This window comes from Chelonoidis abingdonii, chromosome 2 (assembly GCF_003597395.2).
Source record: "Chelonoidis abingdonii isolate Lonesome George chromosome 2, CheloAbing_2.0, whole genome shotgun sequence".
NCBI classification, from domain to species: Eukaryota; Metazoa; Chordata; order Testudines; family Testudinidae; genus Chelonoidis; species Chelonoidis abingdonii.
In genome coordinates, this window is record NC_133770.1 from 114000012 (window position 1) to 114023989 (window position 23978).

General features: G+C 39.5%; 1 protein-coding gene across 10 annotated transcripts in view; it reads left to right on the forward strand.

Annotated features, from left to right (window-relative positions):
* Positions 1–23978, forward strand: part of FHOD3 (formin homology 2 domain containing 3) — a 1052879-nt gene that overhangs the window by 98110 nt on the left and 930791 nt on the right. For all 10 annotated transcript variants that reach the window (XM_075062615.1, XM_075062616.1, XM_075062618.1 and 7 more), the window contains exon 3: positions 3443–3507. In XM_075062615.1, coding sequence (XP_074918716.1) covers positions 3443–3507 — 65 coding nt within the window. The remainder of the gene's footprint in view (positions 1–3442; positions 3508–23978) is intronic.

The following is a 23978-nucleotide window of genomic DNA, read 5'->3' on the forward strand; positions in this document are numbered from 1 at the left end:
ATACTGTTAATGTGTAATTTGAGGTGCCCCATAAATGTAAGTCTTCATTATTGTATTGAATTCAGATGACCTTCATATTTCATATGATACTGTCATATCTAATTATATTTTACATTAAGTATTTGCTGGAGCAAGTGAACGCAGATTTCATGTTGCTTGAAAGAAAATATTTATGGGCGAAGCCACTTTGTTTGCTTGTACTGTTGTGTATTCGTTTTGCTGCTGTTAAAATATACATCTAGCAGAGTACGTTTATTTATCCTGGAATAAACTTCATTTTATCTTCGACTGAAAAATAGTCTTGTATTTATGGCAATGTTTTTTCTTAGTACATGATTGTAATAAAAACTGAGCTTAATTTCTCTATTACTTGAACTACTAGGTACAGAAATTGGAATAATTTTTCTTCACAATGTATTAAACGCATATAATAATTAATTTGCAAAAAAGAAAAGGATAAATGTGATAAACCCAGGGTGAGGAAATGTATAGAATTAAATATTAGAAAAGTTCCCTTCTTTAAACGCCAGTTGTACATGTTTCTGAAATTAAGTTGTGCTTAAGAACCAGGACCCATGCCATGATTTAGCCTTTATTTTACCATAACATAATAATAATACAGCTCTGTGCACAAGTAGGTCTGAAAGTGTTTTAAAAAGGGTAATCTCATTAGTGAACTGTATGGCATTTACTCAGTCTAACCTCAGAAGAATTAAAAAGAGAATTGACAGAGGTCCTCCAAGGATGGTGATTCCCTCACTAAACGATCCCAGCTCCTTACCTAGTTATACTCTGAAGTGTTTCTCTCTGAGAGAAAAAGAAGACTCCCTTTACGATACCTAATTGTTAACTTACAGTATTAGCAGAATGAAGAATGAAATTGTTGTTGTTTCCTGGCATTTAGGTGAAAACTAGACAGCAGTATTTCCATGATCTGGTGTTACCAACATGGCTGGTAATAGTTAACCTGATGCCCAGTTTCCCTTTAATCCCAGTGACTGCCTGTAGAATAAGATCATGACAAACAGAAAGGGCAGCTATGGTTTCCTTTCAATAGCAAATTGCCTCCCCCCTTTTTAAAACTCCATCCGATAAGCTAACCACTGATTGAAGGCAAAAAAGCATTTTGTGTTTAGAAATCCTATTTTGTTGGCAGCATTATTGCCACATTTCAGTTTTTTAATTTTTGGTGATGTGTTTTCTGACCCTCTGCATGGTGAACAGAGAGAGCTTATGAATTCTACAGCTGGCCTGGTTTAAAATGGCATGTTTCAGAGGAAGGAAAGAATAAATCTCCATGATTATCTTGAGCGTTCATTACTTGAATTCACTGTTTTTGTTCCCATGACTACCCTTTCTGTCCGTCTATCCAGGAAAGTACTTTAGTGTAGTATCTGAGCACCTCACAGTCTTCAGCGCGTTTGTCTTCACCCTGTCCTTCTGAGGTAGGGCAGTGCTATGATCTTCATTTTGTAGGTGATGATCTGTGAAACAGAGAGACTACCTGACATGCCCACAGTCACTGAGGAGACCTGGAGGGGAGCAGAGAATTGAACCTCTAACTTCCACATCGCATGCTAGACTCATCAAACCATCCTGCTCTCTTCATAAGGGAAAGGTCATCAGTTACGTCAAAGCATTAATAATAGTGCAGGAGGAGGAGCATAGAAGATGCATTTTTTCATTGTTAGACGAGCCCTCATGCTGGGACACACTGTAGTAAAACCACGGTGCAAATCTGATGCATGGAATCATATGTCAATGAGTGGTACTAAAATGAACATCTCACATTTGTTTGCCACTTTTTATCTGAAAAGATCCCAAAGCACTTTGTGAATTAGATACTTCACACGAGTCATTGCACTTTTGTGCTGGAAAAGGGCAGCTGTGGACAGAGCACAGGCCATAAAGTGCAGAAGGATATTGTGTCCGGTTGAAATTTCAGAAGTAATTTAGGTACACAGATTGTCATTACCAAAATTGGAATTTGTCCAGAAAACTGGTTAATATCCATACGATATAGAATACATGTGAGGGAATAGTATGTTAGTGTTTGGAGTTTCAAAAGACCTGCAAATCTAGTAGTCTTAAAAGAGCTTTTATATTTTGAAATTTTGTTTCATACCACTGTAAAGAGAGCATTTGAAAACCAGTGTAATTTAGAGGTTTGATATAAACCGTAAGAAAACATATTGTAAGAGTGGCAGTGAATTCTTCAGTTACTAGTACATAAGCAATTCCATTCTAACCTCAGTTTTCAGCCACTTGCATAATTAATTTTTTGCAGGCCTGGCATTTGTCTGAATGTGGATTTTTCTCTGGCAAATTGTACTGGAAGAGTGAAAAAAATACTTTTTTTTTCTCTTTAAAATAAAATTCATAACTGTTTTGCTGAAACAACTATGGAAAGGAAGTTGAAATATGGCTTGATGGTATTCCTTGTTGAAGAGCAGAGCCACCGGATCGTCTGATGAAAAGTGGTTTTGATCTGATTGAGTTGTGACCCACTGAAAATTGCAATATGTGTATTGGCAAAAGACTGCACAGAAATTTCTCACTAAGATGGTAAATTGTGCAGCTAAGGCAGACTATGTAGTATGTGAGCTTGTGGCTAACTCGTATGCACAGTGGAAAGATTAAAGCTAGAATATGACCTCGGGTACAGTCCTGAACAAGTCCTGAGAGCCATTGTGCCCCAAATGCCCTGTTGAGGTACAGTCCCATCCCACCCCTGCTCTTCTGTTGCTCTGGGGGCAATGCTGGTGGTAAGGAAATAAGTTACTCTAGGCCTTGAAAGGGTACAACTTACTTCCGGCCTTGCATCTGGCCAGCTATTCTGACTGTTGAATGGTGTGCAAAGCCAAAGCTCTGCCAGCTCCCTGGCTGCTTTCTTGAAAGGTAGAGTATCCAGAGATCAGGGGCTATGCTTCTGAGCAGACTGAAGATCCACATAAGTCTGTCCAGTTGGTACAGCAGATGCGGGGTTGTGTAGCTTTACTTCTGTGCTGTATCAGTAAGACAAGGATGCAGCATAGTCCTTAATGAATGAGGAAGGCCTCCTTAAGCTTGTAGAAAAAATGGTACATTATATTGATATAGAAATGGCATGTGATCATGTACTTAAAGACTCATCAAAATGCATATGCAGAAGGAATGGACAGAGTAAAGATTGCATATACAACCTTAAATTTAGCATTGTCTCTTTTAATGCTTGACTATAAAAGGACAACATTTCGAATCATGGGGTCTTGCTCCATGACTGGGGTTCCTGGGAACTACAACAACACAAATAATAAATATTTTTATGAAGGGGAAAAACCCTGCATCATTGCTTGGAGCTCCTTTAATGTGGTATTTCTAGTGATATTAGCTGAGACTAAGCTTTTAGTGATCCCTTTCTGGTTTCAATACTCACATCAAGTTTTCCTCTTTTTTTTCCCAGGAGAGGCAAGAAGCACAGTATAATTCTGAGGACGCAGCTCTCAGTGAGAGTCCATGTCTGCATTGGTAAGTGAGGTTCTAAATGACAAAACAGAGTACTCTGGGATACGAGTTTGAGGAATATGATGAGATAGGCTTGCTTTCTACAAAGTTAAAGTGAATAGGTCATATCTTGCTCACCCTACTCGAAAAAAAAAATACCTCCCACTGATTTCAGTGGGATTGTTGTATGGGTGAAGTGAAGAGGGTTCTACTTTCATTAATAATCAGGGATTTATCTCTAGGAAATATCAAAGTGATAAGGCATTGTGGGTAAGAGCTGACATTACTCAATTTGGACAGCTATTTCTGGATCCTGATTGGAAACATACCAAAGGATACGTAATAATGTTACTAATATAAAGATCCTGTATTTTCAATATTTACAAGTCAAACACTTTCTTTTGAACTCTGGATACAGGATGGCTGTTTCTAAACCTTTAACCACATTTGAGGGATTGACCCAGGAGCAAGCTGGAAAAAGGCTTAATTTCTAAGTTATATGCAATTTTGATTGAAAAGGATGTTGGTAAGAAAACAACACAGCTGGAAAGATGGGAAAGGGATTTGGACAAATAAATTGATCTGAATTAGAGGGTCTCTATATGGCAAGGCAGATATACATCTTCAATTTGTGCAGCTCATAAATGGCTTTGACTCCAGATAAGATCAATTATATTTTTGCTACTAGGGAAGTGTTTTGTTGGAGGGGCTTGGAGGAAAGGGGAACATAGTAGCACACGTGATGGTTGTGTCCAGAAACTAGACAGCTTTGGGAGGAAATTATTAATTAAAGACATTCATCTTATGACAAAATGTCAGCTTCCTAGAGATCTCCCTGACCTGCTTATTTAATGCTCTACTAAAAAGATCTACAGTTTAAACAGAATGACACATTAATTTTTTTTATTGTGTTGCTTTGTATTGCACATTATTGGAGAGCTGCGACTTCTCCAGGGAACTGTGGCATAGTAAAATATGGACTATCCTCGTAATGGAAAAGTTTTCACGTCAAGTACTTATGCAAGAGAAGCACCAAAAAGAGAATAAGTACACCTCTACCCTGATATAACATGACTCGATATAACATGAATTCGGATATAATGTGGTAAAGTAGCGCTCTGAGGGGAACAGGGGGGCAGGGCTGCACTTTCCGGCAGATCAAAACAAGTTCGATATAACGCGGTTTCACCTATAACACGGTAAGATTTTTTGGCTCCCGAGGACAAATCGGGGTAGAGGTGTATTTAAAAATTTGGTCACCCTTTTTAGCATACTCAGAGGAGGAGGGCTCCATAGTCAGCATGCCAGAATCTTTAGCCAGGTTCTTTGAATATTAACCTGTTCCTGAATGGGTAATGTACAATGTAATCTGTTAACCTTCTATTGTAACGTTGCCTTAAAAAGTTTTAAACATAAAATGAAGAGGGTTTGGCCCATGTGTGATTGAGAGGAAGTAGTCTGTAGAACAGAGGTCTCAAATCCCGGTCCGCGAGCCATCTGCAACCCAAGAACCTCCCCACTGTGGCCCGCAGAGGAGAGATGCATGCAGCCATTCTGCCAGCTCTGTCTGCTGCAGGCGCCGCCCCCCACTGCTCCCATTGGCTGGGGGAGAGGGACAGAGATAACATCACTAGTTCCCTGGCAGAGTCAGCATCATTAGTTGCCAGGCAGAGTCAGCAGTGGAGGCAACATCACTTTTTTTCCGCAATGAATATAACAAGTCAAAATACCGAACACAGCTATCTGATGCATACCTTGCTGTGGACCTGAAGGTTTCAACTGCTCAATCATTGAGTCCAAATATCAACAAACTGACAGAACTGAAGCGTTGCTAGATGTCTGGCAAACAGTAAGTACTCTCTGGCAGGCAAAGAATTGTATAAAGTTGTACGACAGTTTTATTATATCTAAGAAATTTGAAATAAAAATTACAATATAAATGTCTTCTTAACACCATCTTCAGTGACATTATTGGCACACTGGGAGGATTTGAGGACTGGCACTGGCCCTAAGGTAAATTGAGTTTGAGACCCCTGCTATAGAAGTTTAAGAAGCAGAGTGGAGATTTTGGTGTTGTACACTAAACTAGCTGTAATGTTAAAGCTGTATTGCGGATACTTAAAAGTGCTTGTGCGATCCATGTATCCGTAGCATTTGTACATACCCCCTAGATTATGCCTACTGGGTTGAGACGGAGAGGTGAGAAATTGCTGGCTGACAACTATCTGCTGTATTTTAGTAGCCTGTAATGTATGTATGTTCTGCATATTGTGGATCTTGGCCATACAGACTGTCATTATCACTGTCACGATTTTGGAAGTACTCTGGTTAGAATATTGCTGACATAAGGAAAGCCAGTTGAGACAAGTGAATGTGTATCTTAAAATGTCCACATAGTACTCACGTGGCATGAATGAAGTTACCCTATGGTCCATTGCCTATGACAAAGTTAGTGCATTGCAATGGGAATTTTATAAACCAATCTGCTGTACAGCAACTCACTTAAACGGACTTCAGTGGTAGACGCTAATACAAATGGCTAGAGTGCACTGATATTGTCATACCAGGACATTGGAAGTGGCTTGGGTTCATAAAAAAGAATGTATTACATAGCTTCCTTTTTCTCTCCTTCATTTCATTTCTTCCATAATAGGTTACTTTGGCACTTTAACCATTCATACTGTGCTAGTCTGGATTCAAGAGATCGTAGCCTGAACACAGGGCTAGAGACATATGTTTTTAGGCTCATTAAAGGGGGCGAGGGAATGCTGAGTAAAGATTCACATTATTTCTAACATTGTAATGTTGTCTGAGTGTTCATGAAATCAGTCTTTAAATACAGTTAAACTTTCTTCTTAGTCTAGGGACACTTCTGAAACAGCCTTTATAAGAATTTGAACTGAGCATAAGCAACCTACAGAATTCCTCAAATGCCTTCCATTGAGAGCTGTCTCTAGACGGCATCATGTAGAAACAGATTTCCCTATACTAGCTGATTGAAGAACAACAGGGGACCATTATTAAGCATATGTGCTTTGCTATTAGAGAAGAAGCAAGGATGCCAAGACTAGGATGATTGTATAAATATGAATTAAATTAAAAACAGTTTGGAGAAACACTTGTTCTGGCTGGCTATGGTATCTCTTCAACAGACACAAGAGAAAATTTCATGTGTTTCCTAGAGTCACAAAAAATATTTCCTTATGTCAGATTTTTAGTTTGGCCAGAGTGCAAAGAGTCAGAGCATTAGGTTTGCTTTTGCAGTTATCTGATGGACATGCGGAAATGTCCTTGAACATACGTATCTTACTGTACACATTTTAACTTACATTTTCAAAAATATGGCTCTCACTGTAAAAGGTTATCCTAATGTGCTGTGCATAGATGATGCCTTGAATTTTAAATCTCCAAAATTTAATTTGGATCTGCACTTTTGGCTAGGTGCATTATAAATATAGGGGCAAACTGCAAGATCTGGATCTGATTTTTAGATTCCAGCCCTCTGCTGAAGTTTTTGGAATTTTCAGATCAGAGGTTTTGTTTCAGCCCATGCCTGATTGTACTGTAGTTTTCTTAAGGTTTTTTTTTTTATATAAGCTACTGTGAAATAATAGGGAACTCTCAATGGTTTTTAGTGTTGGAATCATTCTGAGAAAGGTACATGTCAGTTATACTTTTCAGAAATTAGAAAGTGTGTTTCACGGGCAAGGAGTATGTGTCTTCATCTGAGTTAGAGCAATTTGATCTAGTGTTCTATGGAATAAGAAATTTGCTTCAGATCTTTTCTTTGGTTCCACCCACCTGTACTATAATTACAAAAGTCTTTCTTCACAATGTGCTTGCAAAGGATTATGCTTAGAATGTGACTGTGTTTAAAGTCATCGCTATCATCATATAGTTCTTTTACTAAAGAGCATCAGGGCTGTTGTCATATAGCCTGTCATCACTGCCAGACACCCAATCATAATCTGCATTTAGGGCTGAAATAAAGATTTTGTTTTTCTTTGAATAAAAGCTCCCATAAATAAATTGTCCAATATTTTTTTTCATCCCTAAATCTTTTCTTTTTCATGTCAAATATACAAACATTTGTGTTCAGAATGTCAAAATAAATTTCCCTGCATTAGGGGATGCTAATATCTTGGCAATTCATTGGGCATTAGTGCCAGCGGATGTATTGACTAATCTTTTGTGAGCTTTAGGAAGTAGTGGTAGTTTCAGTCCTACCTTGAACTTGTGACAAAGGAAGCAACTTAAAGCAGGAGGCAGAAAAGAGTGAATGCTGTGTAGTAATTTGAACACTGAAACTGTCATTGAATGTATTTATCATAGCAGACCTCTCTTCACTACACCTCTCTCTCTCCCTCTGTTTTTTAAATTTAACATTAAGAAATTTTCTCTCTCATTTTTGGACCTCCTAACATTATGCTCAAATTAAGAACTGATGGTAGAAGGAACAAATAGCTTTCATATAAGTCTCTTTTTTCCCTGTGTCTTATTTAATCCCAATTGAATCATATCATAATGTTTTCAAATGAAACAAGATTTGAGTGAGCTGAAATTTTGCTGTAGCTTAATCCAGTTTTTTGTTTATAGAGCATAAAACCAGTGAAAATGATGGGCTCAGTTTTGCACCAATTAATGTCAATTGAGCAGAAACAGGCCTTAAATGGCCCAGTTTCAGATGCCTTGTTCTCAGTTCTGTGAAATTTTGATTTTTGTTTGGTGTAATTACGTTGACAGTGAGTTAATACTCCATGGGTTAAGTCTCATTGGTGTCTTGGCAGGCCTTATATCCAAATTTCCTTGCTTTCATTTGTCTGGGACCTAATATTTTTTGTACATGTGTTTTAAATATGGAAGATTACTTGATAAATTCCTATGTAAGTCAAGGTTTGGCCTAAACCATCAACAGTGCTAAGAACTTTCACCTTTTCCAGCAAAACAGTAGATTTCAGTCAGAGCAGCTTTTGACTAGTTAGTGCCTAGTATTGGATAGACAAAATTCTGGGCTTTCCCTAGCAACACCGATTAACCCAATAATTACGTACTGCCAACATTTTTCTTTGACGGATTAATAGAAGAAGAGAATACAGTGACCAGAACAAGGGAATTCTTCATTATTTCTGGAACATTCACTTTAGTTTTTCTGTATGAGAGTGGCCAGGCAGCTGGTATGTGCTGTGATCTCTGCTTAATACCATACCTTAGACCTTAGTTCCTCCTGTGCCGCTGACACATCAGACAGTCCTGTTCCTCCAGATATTATGGTTGCTCACTAGTTGTGGTATTACATTCCAAGTGATTCTAGTACATTCAGTATCTTCATGCCAGTTCATCCTTGGCCTTTCTTGCTTTCTTTCCTCCCTCAGGTACTCAATTCAGTGCTTGCTTAGCATGTCTCCAATGTGGTGTGCATGTTACAACCATCTGAGCCTTCTTTCTTTTGATTATGTTTTCTAACATGTCCTGCTCTGTCAGCTTCCTTACTCTCCCATTTGTTGTTTTGTCTTTCTGTGTAATGTGAAGTACCTTCCTCAGCCATGTCTGCGAAGCAGCCTCCAATCTCTTTGTTAGCCATTGTCATTGGCCAAGTCTCTGTTCTGTATAGTAGCGTGCTCAGTATGATTGCATGGTATAAACTGATCTTTAGTTTGCTGCTTAGTACACTAGTAATCATCTCACCGTTACTTTGTGCTCCCCATACCTGCTTGTTTTATCTATCTGTTATCTCTCAGTATATACTTTGATTGTAAGCTCTTTGGTGCAGGGAAATCACTTTTTCATTATATGTGTGTATAATACTAGCAGTGAAGACCTAGTCCGTGATTGGAGCCTCTAAGCACTATCACAGTTCAATAAATATTATAATAACAAACTAATCACTTTATATCACTCTATTTGTGTGTATCAACCAATGATTTTCTGTCAAGATATAGTAGTTGTCATAAACAGATAGTTAAGGGTTAATGTCTCTTTTCCCTGTAAAGGGTTAAGAAGCTCAGTAAACCTGGCTGACACCTGACCAGAGGACCAATAAGGGGACAAGATACTTTCAGATCTTGGTGGGGGGAAGTCTTTTGTTTGTGCTCTTTGTTTTGGGGGTTGTTCGCTCTTGAGACTAAGAGGGACCAGAATCATCCAGGCGTCCAAAATCTTGTCGGATCAGTCTCTCATCGTTTTCAAACCTTGTAAGGTAACAGCCAGCAAGGCAATGTTAGTCTTAATTTGGTTTTTCTCAACTTGTAAAATGTTCCTTTTTGCTGAGAGAATTTTACCTCTGTTTGCTGTAACTTTGAACCTAAGGCTAGAGGGGGTTCCTCTGGGCCATATGAATTTGATTACCCTGTAAAGTATTTTCCATCCTGATTTTACAGAGATAATTTTTACCTTTCTTTCTTTAATTAAAAGCTTTCTTTTTAAGAACCTGATTGATTTTTCAGGAGAGGGGGATGGTTAAATTCTCCTTGTGTTAAGATCCAAGGGGTTGGATCGGTGTTCACCAGGAACTTGGTGAAAAAGGCTGCCCAGGGACAGGAAGTGTTCCAGACACTGAAATTTCTGGATTGGGGCAGTGTTACCAGATCTAAGCTAGTAATTAAGCTTAGAAGTGTCCATGCAGGTCCCCACATCTGTACCCTTAAGTTCAGAGTGGAGAAGGAACCTTGACAGTAGTTTTGATGAACAGCATATCTTTGCCTGAAATAGTGCTCCGTGTAACAGGAACTTCAAAATGGATTAAATCAGCCATCCTGTTTGGCTGTGTGATTGCTATCAAAATGAAGAGGCTAATTCAATAAGGATTAACATTCTATTTACAATATGCCAAAACAATTATTTTGAAGTTCATACTGATTTTATTTGTATGATTATAGTTCCTCTCCTACAAAATATTCTCCTACATTTTATATATAAATGTATTGTTTTTATTTACATGCACAATAATAATAATTCTTAGCATTTATATGGAGCTTTTACAAATATTAATGCATTTAACCTCATAGCACCCCTGTATATACTCTATCAGGAACAGCAGCAATTTCAAAATAGTCCATTTTAGCCCCAGGTATTCAGTTACTCATAATTTTTTGAAAATTCCGCTGTATTGGCATTGCTAGTAAACAGAGAGGGTAACTCCAACCATCCCAATCCCTCATTCACTCCTTTTCATTTTTTCCATGATGCTTCTTATGCATGAAATACTTTCCCCAGATTGATCCATAAGTCTTTCTTCAAGACCCACCTGTACTGTGATGCCTGTGGGAAACTGTCAGCTGATAATGATTAGGTAGCTGGGCTTGCTGAGCAAGGTGGATATCTTTATCTTAAGTGATTCAGAACCACCAGTTAGAGCACATAGCTAATCCTCATCCTCCCTGCTCCTTTTCCTTCCCATTATTGGTCATAGTTGCTTGTTGCATATATTGTTGTATATTAGAACCTGATCCTGCAATCATTTTTGCATGTGTTTAACTTTTTTATATATATGAATAGTCCCATTGAATGCCTGAGCCTCAAGTCTTTCCCTCTGCTGCTCCTGGATTGGTGTACTAGTGGCAAAATCTAACCCTTAAACCAGTAAAGATATCTGGTATCTAAGGATGAAGAAATTAGTGTAGATAGACAAGAAAGAAAAAGGTCTGACCTGGAAGTTATAGGAAAAAAGTGGTATATTTGAGAAACCATATATGATCATGTCATAAAAGACTATACTGCGTTGCATTCTCTGAGGGCAGAGTTAAGGTTCTGCATGTAACCACACTATTGCTATTTCATTGCTTTTGAAGGCTTAACCATGCAACCTGAATGTTCAAACAAATGCAACATTTGTTTGAAATGTGTAAATGGACACTTTTCTGACAGTTGGCCTATGGTAATAGTTGCAGATCCTATGAAGTATCTTCTGATGTTCAGAATCTGCTTTCTCTATTTATGGGTTCTTAGGCTAACAAGTTATCTCCCAGGAAATGAGAACTTACGTAATTTATAATGGGCCCTCCAAAATATGGGAAGACAGAGTATCCTATAAAAACCTTTTGTAATCGAGGCTTAACAGAGGTTTCAGGTCCTTTCTTTGAGGCTCGCATTTGAGCCTGTGAATTGTGATTTACAGGCCCAAATGAGAGGCTCAAAGAGAAGAAGTTCTTTGAGGGGCATTTTACAGATTTCTGTTCAGTGTTAGAAATACCTAATGGAAAACATTTTAATCTTGAAAGAAAAAGCATGTGGTGAGCATTAGCAGCTCAGCAAAACGTGCAACCAATTCGGATTTAATTTCAAGGGAACAATAGAGGTGCCTCGAGAATTTGTCGGAAGTGCTGTGGTTTCGAGTTCATATGTTGATGGTAACAGAACTGCAAAAGAGGTGAGTCGCAAATGCTTTATTAAATATCTTCTCAGTATAACTGTAAAAGAAAAGATGAATTCCACTCTTAATTGGTTACAATGATGATGCCAGACGAGGGTTGTCCATTATTGATTTACAGTCATGATGTACTCCTCATGGTTCCTGCTGTATTTTAGTGAAAGTCATGGTTTAAATGAAAATAATAAACATCTTTATTACAAGGAAACAGATTATACAAAAAGGAAAGATGAGAAAAGGCATTCCAGTTTTTTGGGGGGAAGATAGAGGGTCAGCTGTTTTTTTTCTAAATGGTGTAATTTAAGTACTAATTAGCACAGCACACACACTATCTTGGGGCTGTTTCCAAATGCGATTGGCGATATCTGATTCAGCTCCTTTTCCATTTGTGTGAAACATGAAATGGCTGCAAAGCACGGCAATAAAAATACCTTTTTGAGTTTTTTAGGATTATTTAAATTAACTTTATCCAGGCTTTGGAACACTGATGCTCTTAAATCCAGTGGTTCCCAGATCAGATGGCTTTAGAAAAATAAATTAATATAAGTTTTGCTTTAAGAACTGGTCTCCCTTAAATAATGTTAGATTTTCGTGTTCAAATAAATGCAAACACGTTAGGACAACCTGCTTCTCTGGATTAACCACAGCACTTCCTGACAACTTGTTGTTGTCCTTGCTTATGCTCAGCAAAGGAACATTGCATTATGGAGCTGTAGTCATGGCTTCTTGGTGATTTGGTTACAATTACCATTCCATTCTGAGCTCTGTTTTGACCGCTCCCACCCACCCATTCTCCTTTACTCTCATTTGAAATTACTCCTTCTGTTTTGAAAATATTAAAATTTTTTGCCTCAAGCAAGATCTGTATTAGTTCAGAGAGAATTTTAGACAAAGTGGAGAAATCTCTGGTGATTATCTCAGCAAAGCTATTCAAAATCCTCATCCGTGTAGTGCCCTAAGTTTAAAGCTGCAGCACCATGAAAGTTCTGGAGCAAAGAAACCATAGCCTCCATTAGCAGTGGGCTGCTGTAATGTACATATCCTGTTTTAAGAGGGCTTGTTTCAGTTTTGAAAGAAGTGCTGTGACTGAAAATTTGGAATTTGCCCTACTACTCTTGTGCTTGAAAATACAGCAGTGTTCAACAGGACTTCTCTGAATCAGGTTATCATCTCTCAATAACTACATTTTAAGAATGATTTTGAGTCCCAGAATGATTTTTCTCTTATTAAAACTTTAAAAATGGTAAGGGCAAGGAAAAACTCAGTTTTGACCAGTAGCAAATATCATTGAGCATCAAAACAAGGCTTATAAGAAACAGCAGGTCATCTTCACATGTCTACAGAATGCAATGTCAAAGCTGGACAAATGGGTGTTAGGTCCCTTTTTTATCCATTTGCAAACTTGTTAGCTATTTTTTCATGTAATTTAAACTATTGTCATATTGTATTTTATTGTAATCTGGAATACAAAAAAAAATCCGCAAAGATTTTTATTTTTATTTATTTATTTGAACTTGCGATCTAGCTACACATGAATTTCCTGTGGGGATTAAAAAACAAAAAAACAGTCTTGCTTGGCACTTTTATACCACCTTCATTCGAATGATTTCAAAACACTTTTTTCATGCTGTAATGTTTCACAGGAAAATAGGTAAGTATTAATTGGCGTGTCTTGTGCTTACTGGCACACTGTAATTAAAATGTCTAAGATGTCACATCCAAATGACTGGTGTTGCAATTGTCTGATCTAAATCTTAAATCTATGTAATCTATAAAGGGACTAACACAATAATTTTCATCTTTGAAAAGTGTAACCAGGATGAAATTTTTTTTTTTAAAAAAAGACAACCTAGTTGTATATGCACAAATATATAATACACACACACACAGACACATACTATTTATAACAAGTAGCAGGATAAGGATCTGGTCCTGCAGGGATCTCCTAATGAGTTGTAGTAAATACTACTGCGGCTAGTTTGTTCTCCTTCTTTTTAAAAAAACGATTTGTTGTTTCTATTGAGCTTACAAGTATTGTTTTGAACTGTTATATTTATGAACAAATATTAGTTTTTACTTAGATGTTTAAAAGGCTTTTGACCATAAATAAAACCGGGGTGGAGCCTGTCACTAATTAATTTTTTTGTTTTCCCCCCGTTGTGGGTTCTGTTATAGTTATAGGGCCTGTTCCAAAGTCCTGATTACATTGTCATCTATGGAAGTCTTTCCAGGGAGTTCAGAAGGCTTTAAATCTCTTCTGGGGGAAATTTGGACGTACACTTCCTCAGTGTGAGACCTGGGAGGCATTGTGAATAAAGCAAGCATGATGGATCAGATCCTCAGTTGATGTAAAGCTGCATAACTCTGACTTCAAAGGACTATGACAGTTGACACCAGCTGAGGCTCTGGCCTAATATCTCCTTCAGCTCTAAGTGAGCATGGCCACTGCTATACCCTTGAAGTCTATGGGATTTATTCTCAAACTTTTCCATACAGTGACACCCACCCCCCACTTGCACTCCCATTTCATCTGTCTGGGATCTGTCCGGGATGTTCATGCCACTTAGCAATATGGAAAGGGAATGCTGGTTGCAACCACCTGTTAGCTCATCTTCTGGGGGTTGTGACCACCCCACCCCTGGTGAGAAACTGTACACCGTGGCAGTTGTACAAGTGTGTCCATAGTTGCTTATGTCCTACAGGATAGCATGACAATACTGCATTTATTTATATTTAGGTTTTCTTTGCAAACATAGGATAAAAGGCTTCATTTATTTTATATTAAATGAAATTTAAGTTCTGAGTCTCATGAGACCACTGTAGAATTGCCAGGATTGAGTAGTGCTGTGTACTAACTTAGTTTGACCCCTCAATAACCATTGCAATATAATACAATAAATATTACTAAGTACCTTGGTGGTGTTTCAACTTAATGCTCTTCCAGAAATTTATAAAAAGTTCCTATATTTCATTAAATATTGGAATTATCACAGTCTTCTACACAGCAGCTTCTCATAACCTTGTGCCAGTAGCTGAAACTTTTTTCATAAAAAATCCCTTTTTAATTCTGGTTGCGTATAAAGTATAGCTCTTCGTTCCAAAATCAAATCAGTTTCAGGCTTCTGGGACTAGATTAAGAGCACCAAACTCATTTCACTTTAGCATTAACCACAGTACATACAAACCTTTTTCATTTCCAGTTCGGGGTTAAATCTTGTTAAAAATATCCCCAAAATGAATTAGCATTATGTTTAGAACAAAGGAGCTGAGTGATCACTTGCCTGCAAATCAGTATAAATATTTTGGCTTCAGATTACTTTTCGGAAGCCTTATACTTAGGCCTAGTTTAAATTTCACTCACACAGTTAAACAGCTAGAAGAGAAACTATGAATTAATACTTAAGAAGTGTGGAAGTGAGAGTGAAGTGTCTGAGGTTCCATTCTTGGCTTTTTCACTGACTTGCATTGTGAGAGAAGGAAATAAAGGCATAGTGAGGGGTTTGTTCTGTTTGAACTACGTAAATCCATAAATCCTACCCCACTGAAGTGCTTTGAGACTTGAAGAGGATAGGCCTATCTAAAAATGTTTTTTGTCCTTTACAGCTTCTTTATGACAGATAAAGATTTTGTCAATGTTTTTTAATAAACATTTTTGGACTGCTTTTTAGAAATAAGATATTCTTGCTTCTCTCCATCTGCTGGAGACTGTAGGTCAGATCTTTGTAGGACTTCAAAAGTTAAGTAAAAACAGGCTTCTTACTTCCCTCAAAGATCCAGCAAAGGTCTTATGGCAAAAAGAGGGAAATGAGGTGCTGATATTTTTGGTATTTTGAGTGTAATAAAGTAGAACTGTTAAATTCATAACACGGAATATATACATGACAATAGTATGAAGGGGGTGTGGTGGTGCAATGCCTTGCAGTTAATTTTTAATTCTTTAATGTTTATAAAACACTTTCAGATCCCTTAATGGAAGGGACCCTAAAAGTGCAAAATGTAGTCGTTTTGACCTGCTCAATACTTAAAAACAACAACAAAACCCTTAAACCACACCTATGGTTTTGGAGAAGATTTGGGCTGACTTACAAATCTTTCTGGAGAATACAAAGAATGATGCCGGTTTATCTCATCACTAAGGTTAATGGTTGCCTGTTATTACAGTGCTACATAGGAGAAGTGATGTTACTAAAGCACAGGACTAGAAGACCTGAGTTATATACCTGTCTCAGTTAAAAATTTCCTGTTGAGACCTTGAGCAAATTTTATAAACTCATGGTCCTCAATCCTGCAAAAACTTAAGCACATACTCAACTTTATGCACTGTGAATAGTCCACTGAAAAGTTAGCACATAAAAAGTTTTTGCAGGATCAGGACTTTAGTACTTTAGTTTCTATATATATAATAGGGATGATAATGGTATAGTGCAGTGTGGTGTAGCTTAGTTCATTAAAGCTTGCTGAAACCTTTCAGTGAGAGGAGCTATTAATAAATGTAATATTGTAACAGAATAGTTTGTATTCAAGTTTCTATGCTGTTTGTTTTTCAAGTGCAATAAAATTATTAAAATATATATTTAAAAAACAGTAGTTTGAAAATATGTTTTTATTTTCTAGCTTGGCATGTCTACATATGCTATACTACTGTTAAATCACACATCACTCAAGCATTCATTGTGTGTTTTTCATGATGCATACTGTTCTCTGTTTCTTAATCTTTGGCATTGATACTGGTACTCCTTTTCTTTTTTTCTGTCTCTTTCTTTCTCACCAGGAGTCCCTGGGATTTTATAGCTCTTCCGGGCACGCTGTCGGGGGATATTTTTGAGTACTATTTTAACTTTTCATCATAATGTTATGAGAATTCAGTTGATACAGAGAGAATAACAGGAGTTCCAAAGTGACCCCTCTTTTGACGTTTTCACTGGACAGTCTTACCTTTATTTTGGACACACTGCAAGAAATTTAAAAAACTCTGCACCCTTTGCTTTGCTCCCCGTATGTTGAATAACATAATCTCATTTATAAACAGGGAATATTTGTAGTTTTTAAGGTTTTGAATGTGTGTCCAAATGCTACCCTGTCACTAAACAAAGTTTTGTGTGTTCAAACATACAAGGCTATATTATTTTTAATCTGAGAATGTCCCTTTTCATTTTACCTGTAAACCCCAGCAGAAGTAATACAAATTGATCAGTTGCCAAAATAACCTTAAAATGGAATGCAAGCAGAAGTTAAAGATCTGAACTGTAGTTTAGTAATGCGTTGCCATATGTACTGTCAGTTGCATAGTGTTAAGAATTTAAATTGAGTCTTGTGCATGTAAAACCCATATCAGGTAACTTTGTCTTTCAAACACTTAATATGATAATTCTGGTATTTACTCTTAGAACTTGCAATTAAATTTGTGTTTGCAAACTATGCTTTTAAAAAAAAAAGTGGGTTGCTTTGCCTGCCCATTCCCCTCATTGGCAAGCGGATGATTATACTTCAACAGTGAAAGTGCAGTGTAATTTTGCTATGTCTAAAACTGACGTATCAAATTAAGTTGATGATACCCTGGGAAGGAAAACATAAATATTGGACCAGTTCCATATTCCTAAATTTAGGCTCATTGCCTAAATACTCCTCAATTTCATGTGCTATTGGGCATGTGTTCTTGTTTGGTTTTATGTGGAGCATTTCGGTTCAGCTTGTGGAAAGCTTCTTGGCTTGATGAGTGCAGGAGGGGGGTCTAATGGTTCCTCTCACCACTGCCCTGGGCCTAGGCTTACCTCCGTGTTTCTGTAGCAAAAGAGCTTACTTTGCAGGGTATGAGTAACAGATGAGCTGCTCTAAGCTGTTGAGGATGAGGACAATCCCAGTAAGATGACAGCCAGCTGTCGTTGCTTTTCTCTTTCTCTCTCTCTATGCTTGGGAGTTGGTCCTGCTTTGAGCAGGGAGTTGGACTAGACGACCTCCTGAGGTCCCTTTTAACCCTGATAATCTATGATTTTAAGTAGGTTGGTTCCTAGTGGCTGCATCAGATATACAGGAGAGGACTTGTAACCCTTTCTTTAATGGTTGAACCAAAGTACTTGATGTAAAACTCAAGGAACATGCTAAAGAAAATATGATGACCATGGTTACACAAACAGACCAGCATTGTGTGTGTGTGTGTGTATATATAAAATTCTCCTCTCACCCCTATGGGTGGTATGTGTCTTCCTCAACCTCGGGTCCTCTACCAGAGGCCTGGGAGTTTGAAGGTTCTGCGCAGTATCTTAGCTGTTCCTAGCACTGCACTCTTCTGGACAGAGAGCTCTGATGTTGTTCCTGGGATCTGTTGGAGCCACTCACCCAGCTTAGGAGTCACAGCCCCGAGGGCTCCTACCACCACTGGGACCACTTTGGCCTTCACTTTCCACATCCTTTCTAGTTCCTCTTTCAGGCCCTGGTACTTCTCCAGCTTCTCATATTCCTTCTTCCTGATGTTGCTGTCACTTGGCACTGCTATATCTATCACCACCGCTGTCTTCTGCTCCTTGTCTATTACCACGATGTCTGGTTGATTGGCCAGTACCTGCCTGTCCGTCTGGATCTGGAAGTCCCACAGAATCTTAGCCCTGCTATTCTCCACAACCTTCTGTGGAATCTCCCATCTGGTCTTGGGAGGGTCTAGCCCATACGCTGTGCAGATGTTCCTGTACACAATGCCAGCCACTTGGTTGTGCCGTTCAGTGTATGCTGTTCCTGCCTGCATCTTACATCCTGCCACTATGTGTTGGACTGTCTCTGAGGCCTCTCTGCACAGTCTGCACCTTGGGTCCTCTCTAGTGTGGTAGACCCCTGCTTCAATGGATCTGGTGCTCAGTGCCTGTTCCTGTGCTGCTATGATCAGTGCCTCAGTGCTGTCTTTTAGTCCAGCCCTTTCCAGCCACTGGTAGGATTTCCCAATGTCAGCCACCTCAGCTATCTGTCGATGGTACATCCCATGCAGGGTCTTGTCTTGCCATGGCACTTCTTCTGCTTGGTCTTCCTCCCATGTCTGCTGCTGCCTCAGGCATTCTCTCAGCAGCTCATCTTTGGGGGCCATCTTACTGATGTACTCCTGGATGTTCCGGGTTTCGTCCAGGACAGTGGCTTTGACGCTCACCAAGCCCCGCCCGCCTTCTTTCCGGCTGGTATACAGTCTCTGGGTGTTGGACTTGGGGTGGAAACCTCCGTGCATTGTGAGGAGCTTCCGGGTCTTCACATCGGCAGCCTCCATGTCCTCCTTTGGCCAGCTCACTATACCGGCAGGGTATCTGATGACCGGCAGGGCGTATCTGTTGATGGCGTGGATCTTGTTCTTCCCACTGAGCTGGCTCTTCAGGACCTGTCTTATCCTTTGGTGATACTTGGATGTTGCTGTCTTCCTTGCCTCCTCATCGTGGTTTCCATGTGACTGTGGGACGCCAAGGTACTTGTAGCTGGTCTGTATGTCTGCTATGTGGCCCGCTGGTAGTTCCACCCCATCAGTCTTGACTACCTTCCCTCTCTTCACTACCATCCGGCCACACTTCTCCAGTCCGAATGACATCCCGATATCCTCACTGTAGATCCGCGTCAGGTGGATTAGCGAGTCGATGTCTCGTTCATTCTTAGCATACAGCTTGATGTCATCCATGTAGAGGAGGTGGCTGATGGTAGTTCCACTCCTGAACCTGTACCCTCATCCAGTCCTTGTGATTATCTGGCTGAGGGGGTTTAAGCCTATGCAGAACAGCAGCGGGGACAGTGCATCACCTTGGTATATGCCGCACTTGATGGCCACTTGTGCAAGCTGCCTTGAGTTGACTTCTAGTGTTGTCTTCCATAGTCCCATTGAGTTCTTGAGGAAGGTCCTTAGTGTCCTGTTGACTTTGTATAGCGCCAGACATTCACAGATCCACGTGTGCGGCATTGAGTCGTAGGCTTTCCTGTAGTCAATCCAGGCTGTGCTCAGATTGGTCTGTCTAGACCTTGAGTCTTGGGCGACTGCTCTATCTATGAGCAACTGGTGTTTTGAGCCTCTGGTGTTGTTCCCAATGCCCTTCTGAGCTGTGCTCATGTACTGGCCCATGTGGTCCTGTAGCTTGGCAGCTATGATGCCTGATAGGACTTTCCATGTTGTGGGGAGGCAGGTTATTGGCCGGTAGTTGGACGGTTCTGTCCCCTTGCAGGGGTCTTTCATGATCAGCACTGTCCTTCCTTGTGTTAGCCAGTTTGGGTGGGAGCCTGCTGCTAGCAGCTGGTTCATCTGTGCTGCTAGGCGTTCATGCACTGCTGTTAGTTTCTTTAGCCAGTAGGTGTGGATCATGTCTGGTCCAGGTGCTGTCCAGCTCTTCATGTTCTTGACCCGCTGCTGGATGTCTTCTACTGTGATGGTGACTGGTTTCTGTTCTGGGAGATTGCTGTGCTCCGTTCTCAGGTCCTGCAGCCACTTTGCACTGGTGTTATGAGTCTTCTCTTTCTCCCATATGTTCTTCCAGTACTGTTCAGTTTCTGCTGCTGGTGGCTCTGCTGTTATTGTGTTGTTGCACTGCAGTTGGGAGTACACCTTGGATGGTTCCTTGGAGAACAGGGCATTTACTTTTTTGGCCTCTGCTTCTCTAGTGTATCTCCTTAGCCTGGTAGCCAGTGCTGTGAGCCTTTGTTTAGCAGTCTCTAGGGCTTCAGATGGAGTCAGGCCCTTGTATTTTTTCAGTAGCTGAGTCTTATCCTTAATCTCTACACCCTTCTGTAGTTCCACCAGCTGACTAACTTCTCTCCGAGTCGCCTTGATCTTATCCTCCAACCTCATTTTCCAGGGTGGGTACATACTGTTGTTCTTCTTGATCGTGTAGCCAAGCATCTCCAGGATTACAGAGGCTGTAGCGTATACCAGTTCATTGGTTTGAGTTATGGTGGTAGTAGGGATTGTCATGAGGGCTCTATTGGCATCTTCTAACATACTATCTGATGGTACTTCTCCACTGAGCCTTGGTAATCGGTCTCGAGGATTGACTGTAGCTAGTTTCTCCATGATCTTATGCCTCATATCAGCTGCTGTGCTCTGCAATGGAGGGGGTGGCAGTGAAGTTTCAGCTTCAGGTGTGGGCTGCACATCCACTTGTTCTTCCAGGTCTTCTTGAGTCTGGGATGTAATGTGGAGTTGGTCTATCTCAAGCTGTGAGAGCAGCTTCCTCTTTACTATGTTGAAGCGTTGGGTAACTAGCTGTTTCTCAGTAAGTGTGGATGTAGGTCTTTTGTCCATCCATAGTCCCCTCATTCGTTTCATATATCCCCTCTCATTAGGTCTACTGTTGTAGTAGCATTCCATCAATTCCAGGTTCTCTTGTCTCGTCCATGAATGGTTTGTTCCAGTAGCCCACTTATCGTCAGATTGTCCTGGTTCCTCAACATCTGGCGCGGACCTTGTTAATCCGGGCGACGTCCGAGCCGGCATGACTCTCCTAGTTCGTGTCACTCTCATATTTGAGGTAGGCAGGTGAAGCGTTAGGGGGTCTTTTGCCCAAGGACCCGTACTGGAAAGTTGGGTACCAACCGGGATTTGAACCCCGGTCTCTCATATCAAAGGGCGGTCTCCTGTATCAAAGGGCGGCGCTCTTAACCACTACGCTATCCAGTCGTATAATATAATATATTATATTATATAATTTATAATATATAAAATAAGGAAACCATAAACCTCATTGATTAAAATCTGGGATAATGACTGGTTTCTTATATTGTTCACTTTAATGTTTAGTAATTTCCAGCATATTCAAAATATTTTAGGTCTGATTCATCCCTGTCCTCTGTGTGGGGGTACAAAAACCTTTCTACATCCTATGCCAAGTGTCAGCACACTTGCAATCACTCTTTTCTCCTGAACCTCAATAGTGTCCTAGGAATCTCTCTGGGAGGAGAGAAGAAAAGGTGCTGCAGCCCCACTCAACTGTTCAACAGAAGTGTCCAGCAATGGAAGGGAGCACATACTGCACTCTCCTAAGAGCTCATGCAGTAAACCATAAAACTTGTCGTCCTGCACATGCACGTGTGCGCGCGCGTGCTCGCGCTCTCTCTCTCAAGTGTTTTCTGGGAGCCAAGGCACAATGCCTCCCAGAGTTCCCCGAGGGTGATTCAGTCACACACGACCAGCAGCACAGGCCTGTGCCTTTTGTCCTATTTATATCTTAGCTATTAGATTTGTTGTGTGGCTGTTTTGTTTTGTTCTTAATGTACCAAATCTCAAGCTCCTTAATCAGTTTTCACACAGTCAAAATTACAGTTGGTCAATAGTGGGAATTTTTCTGAGTAAAGACATTAGGGTTTAGCCCTTTGTTTATATATTTTAATTCATTTAAGTACAGGCTCAAAAAAATAGGCCTATATTCTTCTGAGGATTCCATTCTTCAGATATGGCAGTGTCTCTTCAAACTGTTATTACCTTGTGGTTTTAAGCTGTTATTGCCAATAGTTATGAGGAGTAATAATTGGGGAGCCTCCACCTTCCATATGCCTCAGAGAAAATGTACACAATACAAACACAGAAGACATACAAATAATTTGTTTGGGAGTGTCTTACCTAGATTCCTCCATGGGGAATGAATGAATGAATAAAGGTTCAGTTGAAAGATGCACAGTATCTATAATAAAGTATTTATATAATTACATTTGTTTTTCGTAACCCTCCCAATATTTTGGGTCTAACTGACCCACCTGTGCACAAAAATGTAAATTAAAGTTTTCATTGCAAACCTGTGCCTCTTCATAGTTACGTATTTTCAAACTAGGATGAGATCAGTCTTTCTGTATTGGTTTTATATTCTACCTCTTGTGGTTTTTGTGTAGCAAAAAAAGTCATTACAGCAGTATCGTTAGACCCTTCAGTGTTAGTCAGTGGGGAAGGTGAAAGTCCTGCACTTCCAAGGCCTCTGCAGTCTCCTGGACCCTGAACTGGTACAAAAACTGAACTAAAACCTTTCATTAGGTAGTGTCAAACTATGATGAGCACAACCTGTCAGCATTGGTTTTGTCCTAAATACTATTGCACATGTTACTAAAGTTTGTAGGACCAGATCCTTAAACTGTAGCACTCTTCTAGAAATTAAATTAAAATGTTAAATCAGAATGTCATTTACAACATTCACTCCTTTGTATGTGTAGCTTGTTCCATGTATATGTAATAATAATAGTCATGTTTATTAATACCTCTTTCGCTTTGTCCCTTTTCTTTGTATGTCTGGATCCTGGATAACGAGCAGTTATAGCTACAGTTTTACTCATGGAATATGGCTTTTTGCCAAGCTCTGAGAGTAGTTATGCTGCAAAAATCTGTTTTTTGTTTCTCTTCTCTTCTGCTAGTGATTTTGCCCATATGTGCCCAGCCTCTTCTGTTGTTGGTGGGTTTAACAGGTGAATTTACTCTTTGATGTAACTTCCATGAAGTTCCACAGGGACGAATTAGGCCCACTATCTGTGAATAATTAACTGATTATGAGATTAGAATGTTAAACAGTGATTCTAAAAGTGCTTACTTTCTATGACTCATTTTAGTTATGGGAAAATACATCATGAAATAGAAATCTAAGTGATTTCCTCTTAACTTAATTCTCTGTTTTGTTCTCTTGTAAATTTGTATGTGTTTTAATAGCTGTGTTGTGTATATTTCACCCATTGCAGACAGATGGAACTGGTAAGATCCTAGCTGAGAATTGTACGCAAAAAGATCCCTGCAATCCAAAATTTCCCATAGCAGATGAAAAAAACAGGAATCTCAGCGTATGGCAATATATTTTTGCCAACATTTCTGGCCTATGGAATGCCTGAATATGACTTTGTCATCTGAGATTCTTAGGTCTCTGGCTGTAGTGCTTCCAGCTTTTCTCTTCTGAAACCTTTTTTTTGTTCTTATTACTAATTTATTACTTGTACCATGTCAAGATCACCATCATGATTGCTGCCAACTTGGAATCACTCCTCTGAAGAGCAAATGTTCTGGTCTTACTAAATTAGAATGTCGTTTACAATCCCCACTTTTTCTCATGTGCTTTGATGTTTATCTTGTTCCATTTTCTTTTAATAATGTTTATTTACTAGAAAACAGAAAATGACCCCTAACAGTATTTTATTTCAAGGCTCAGTTAGA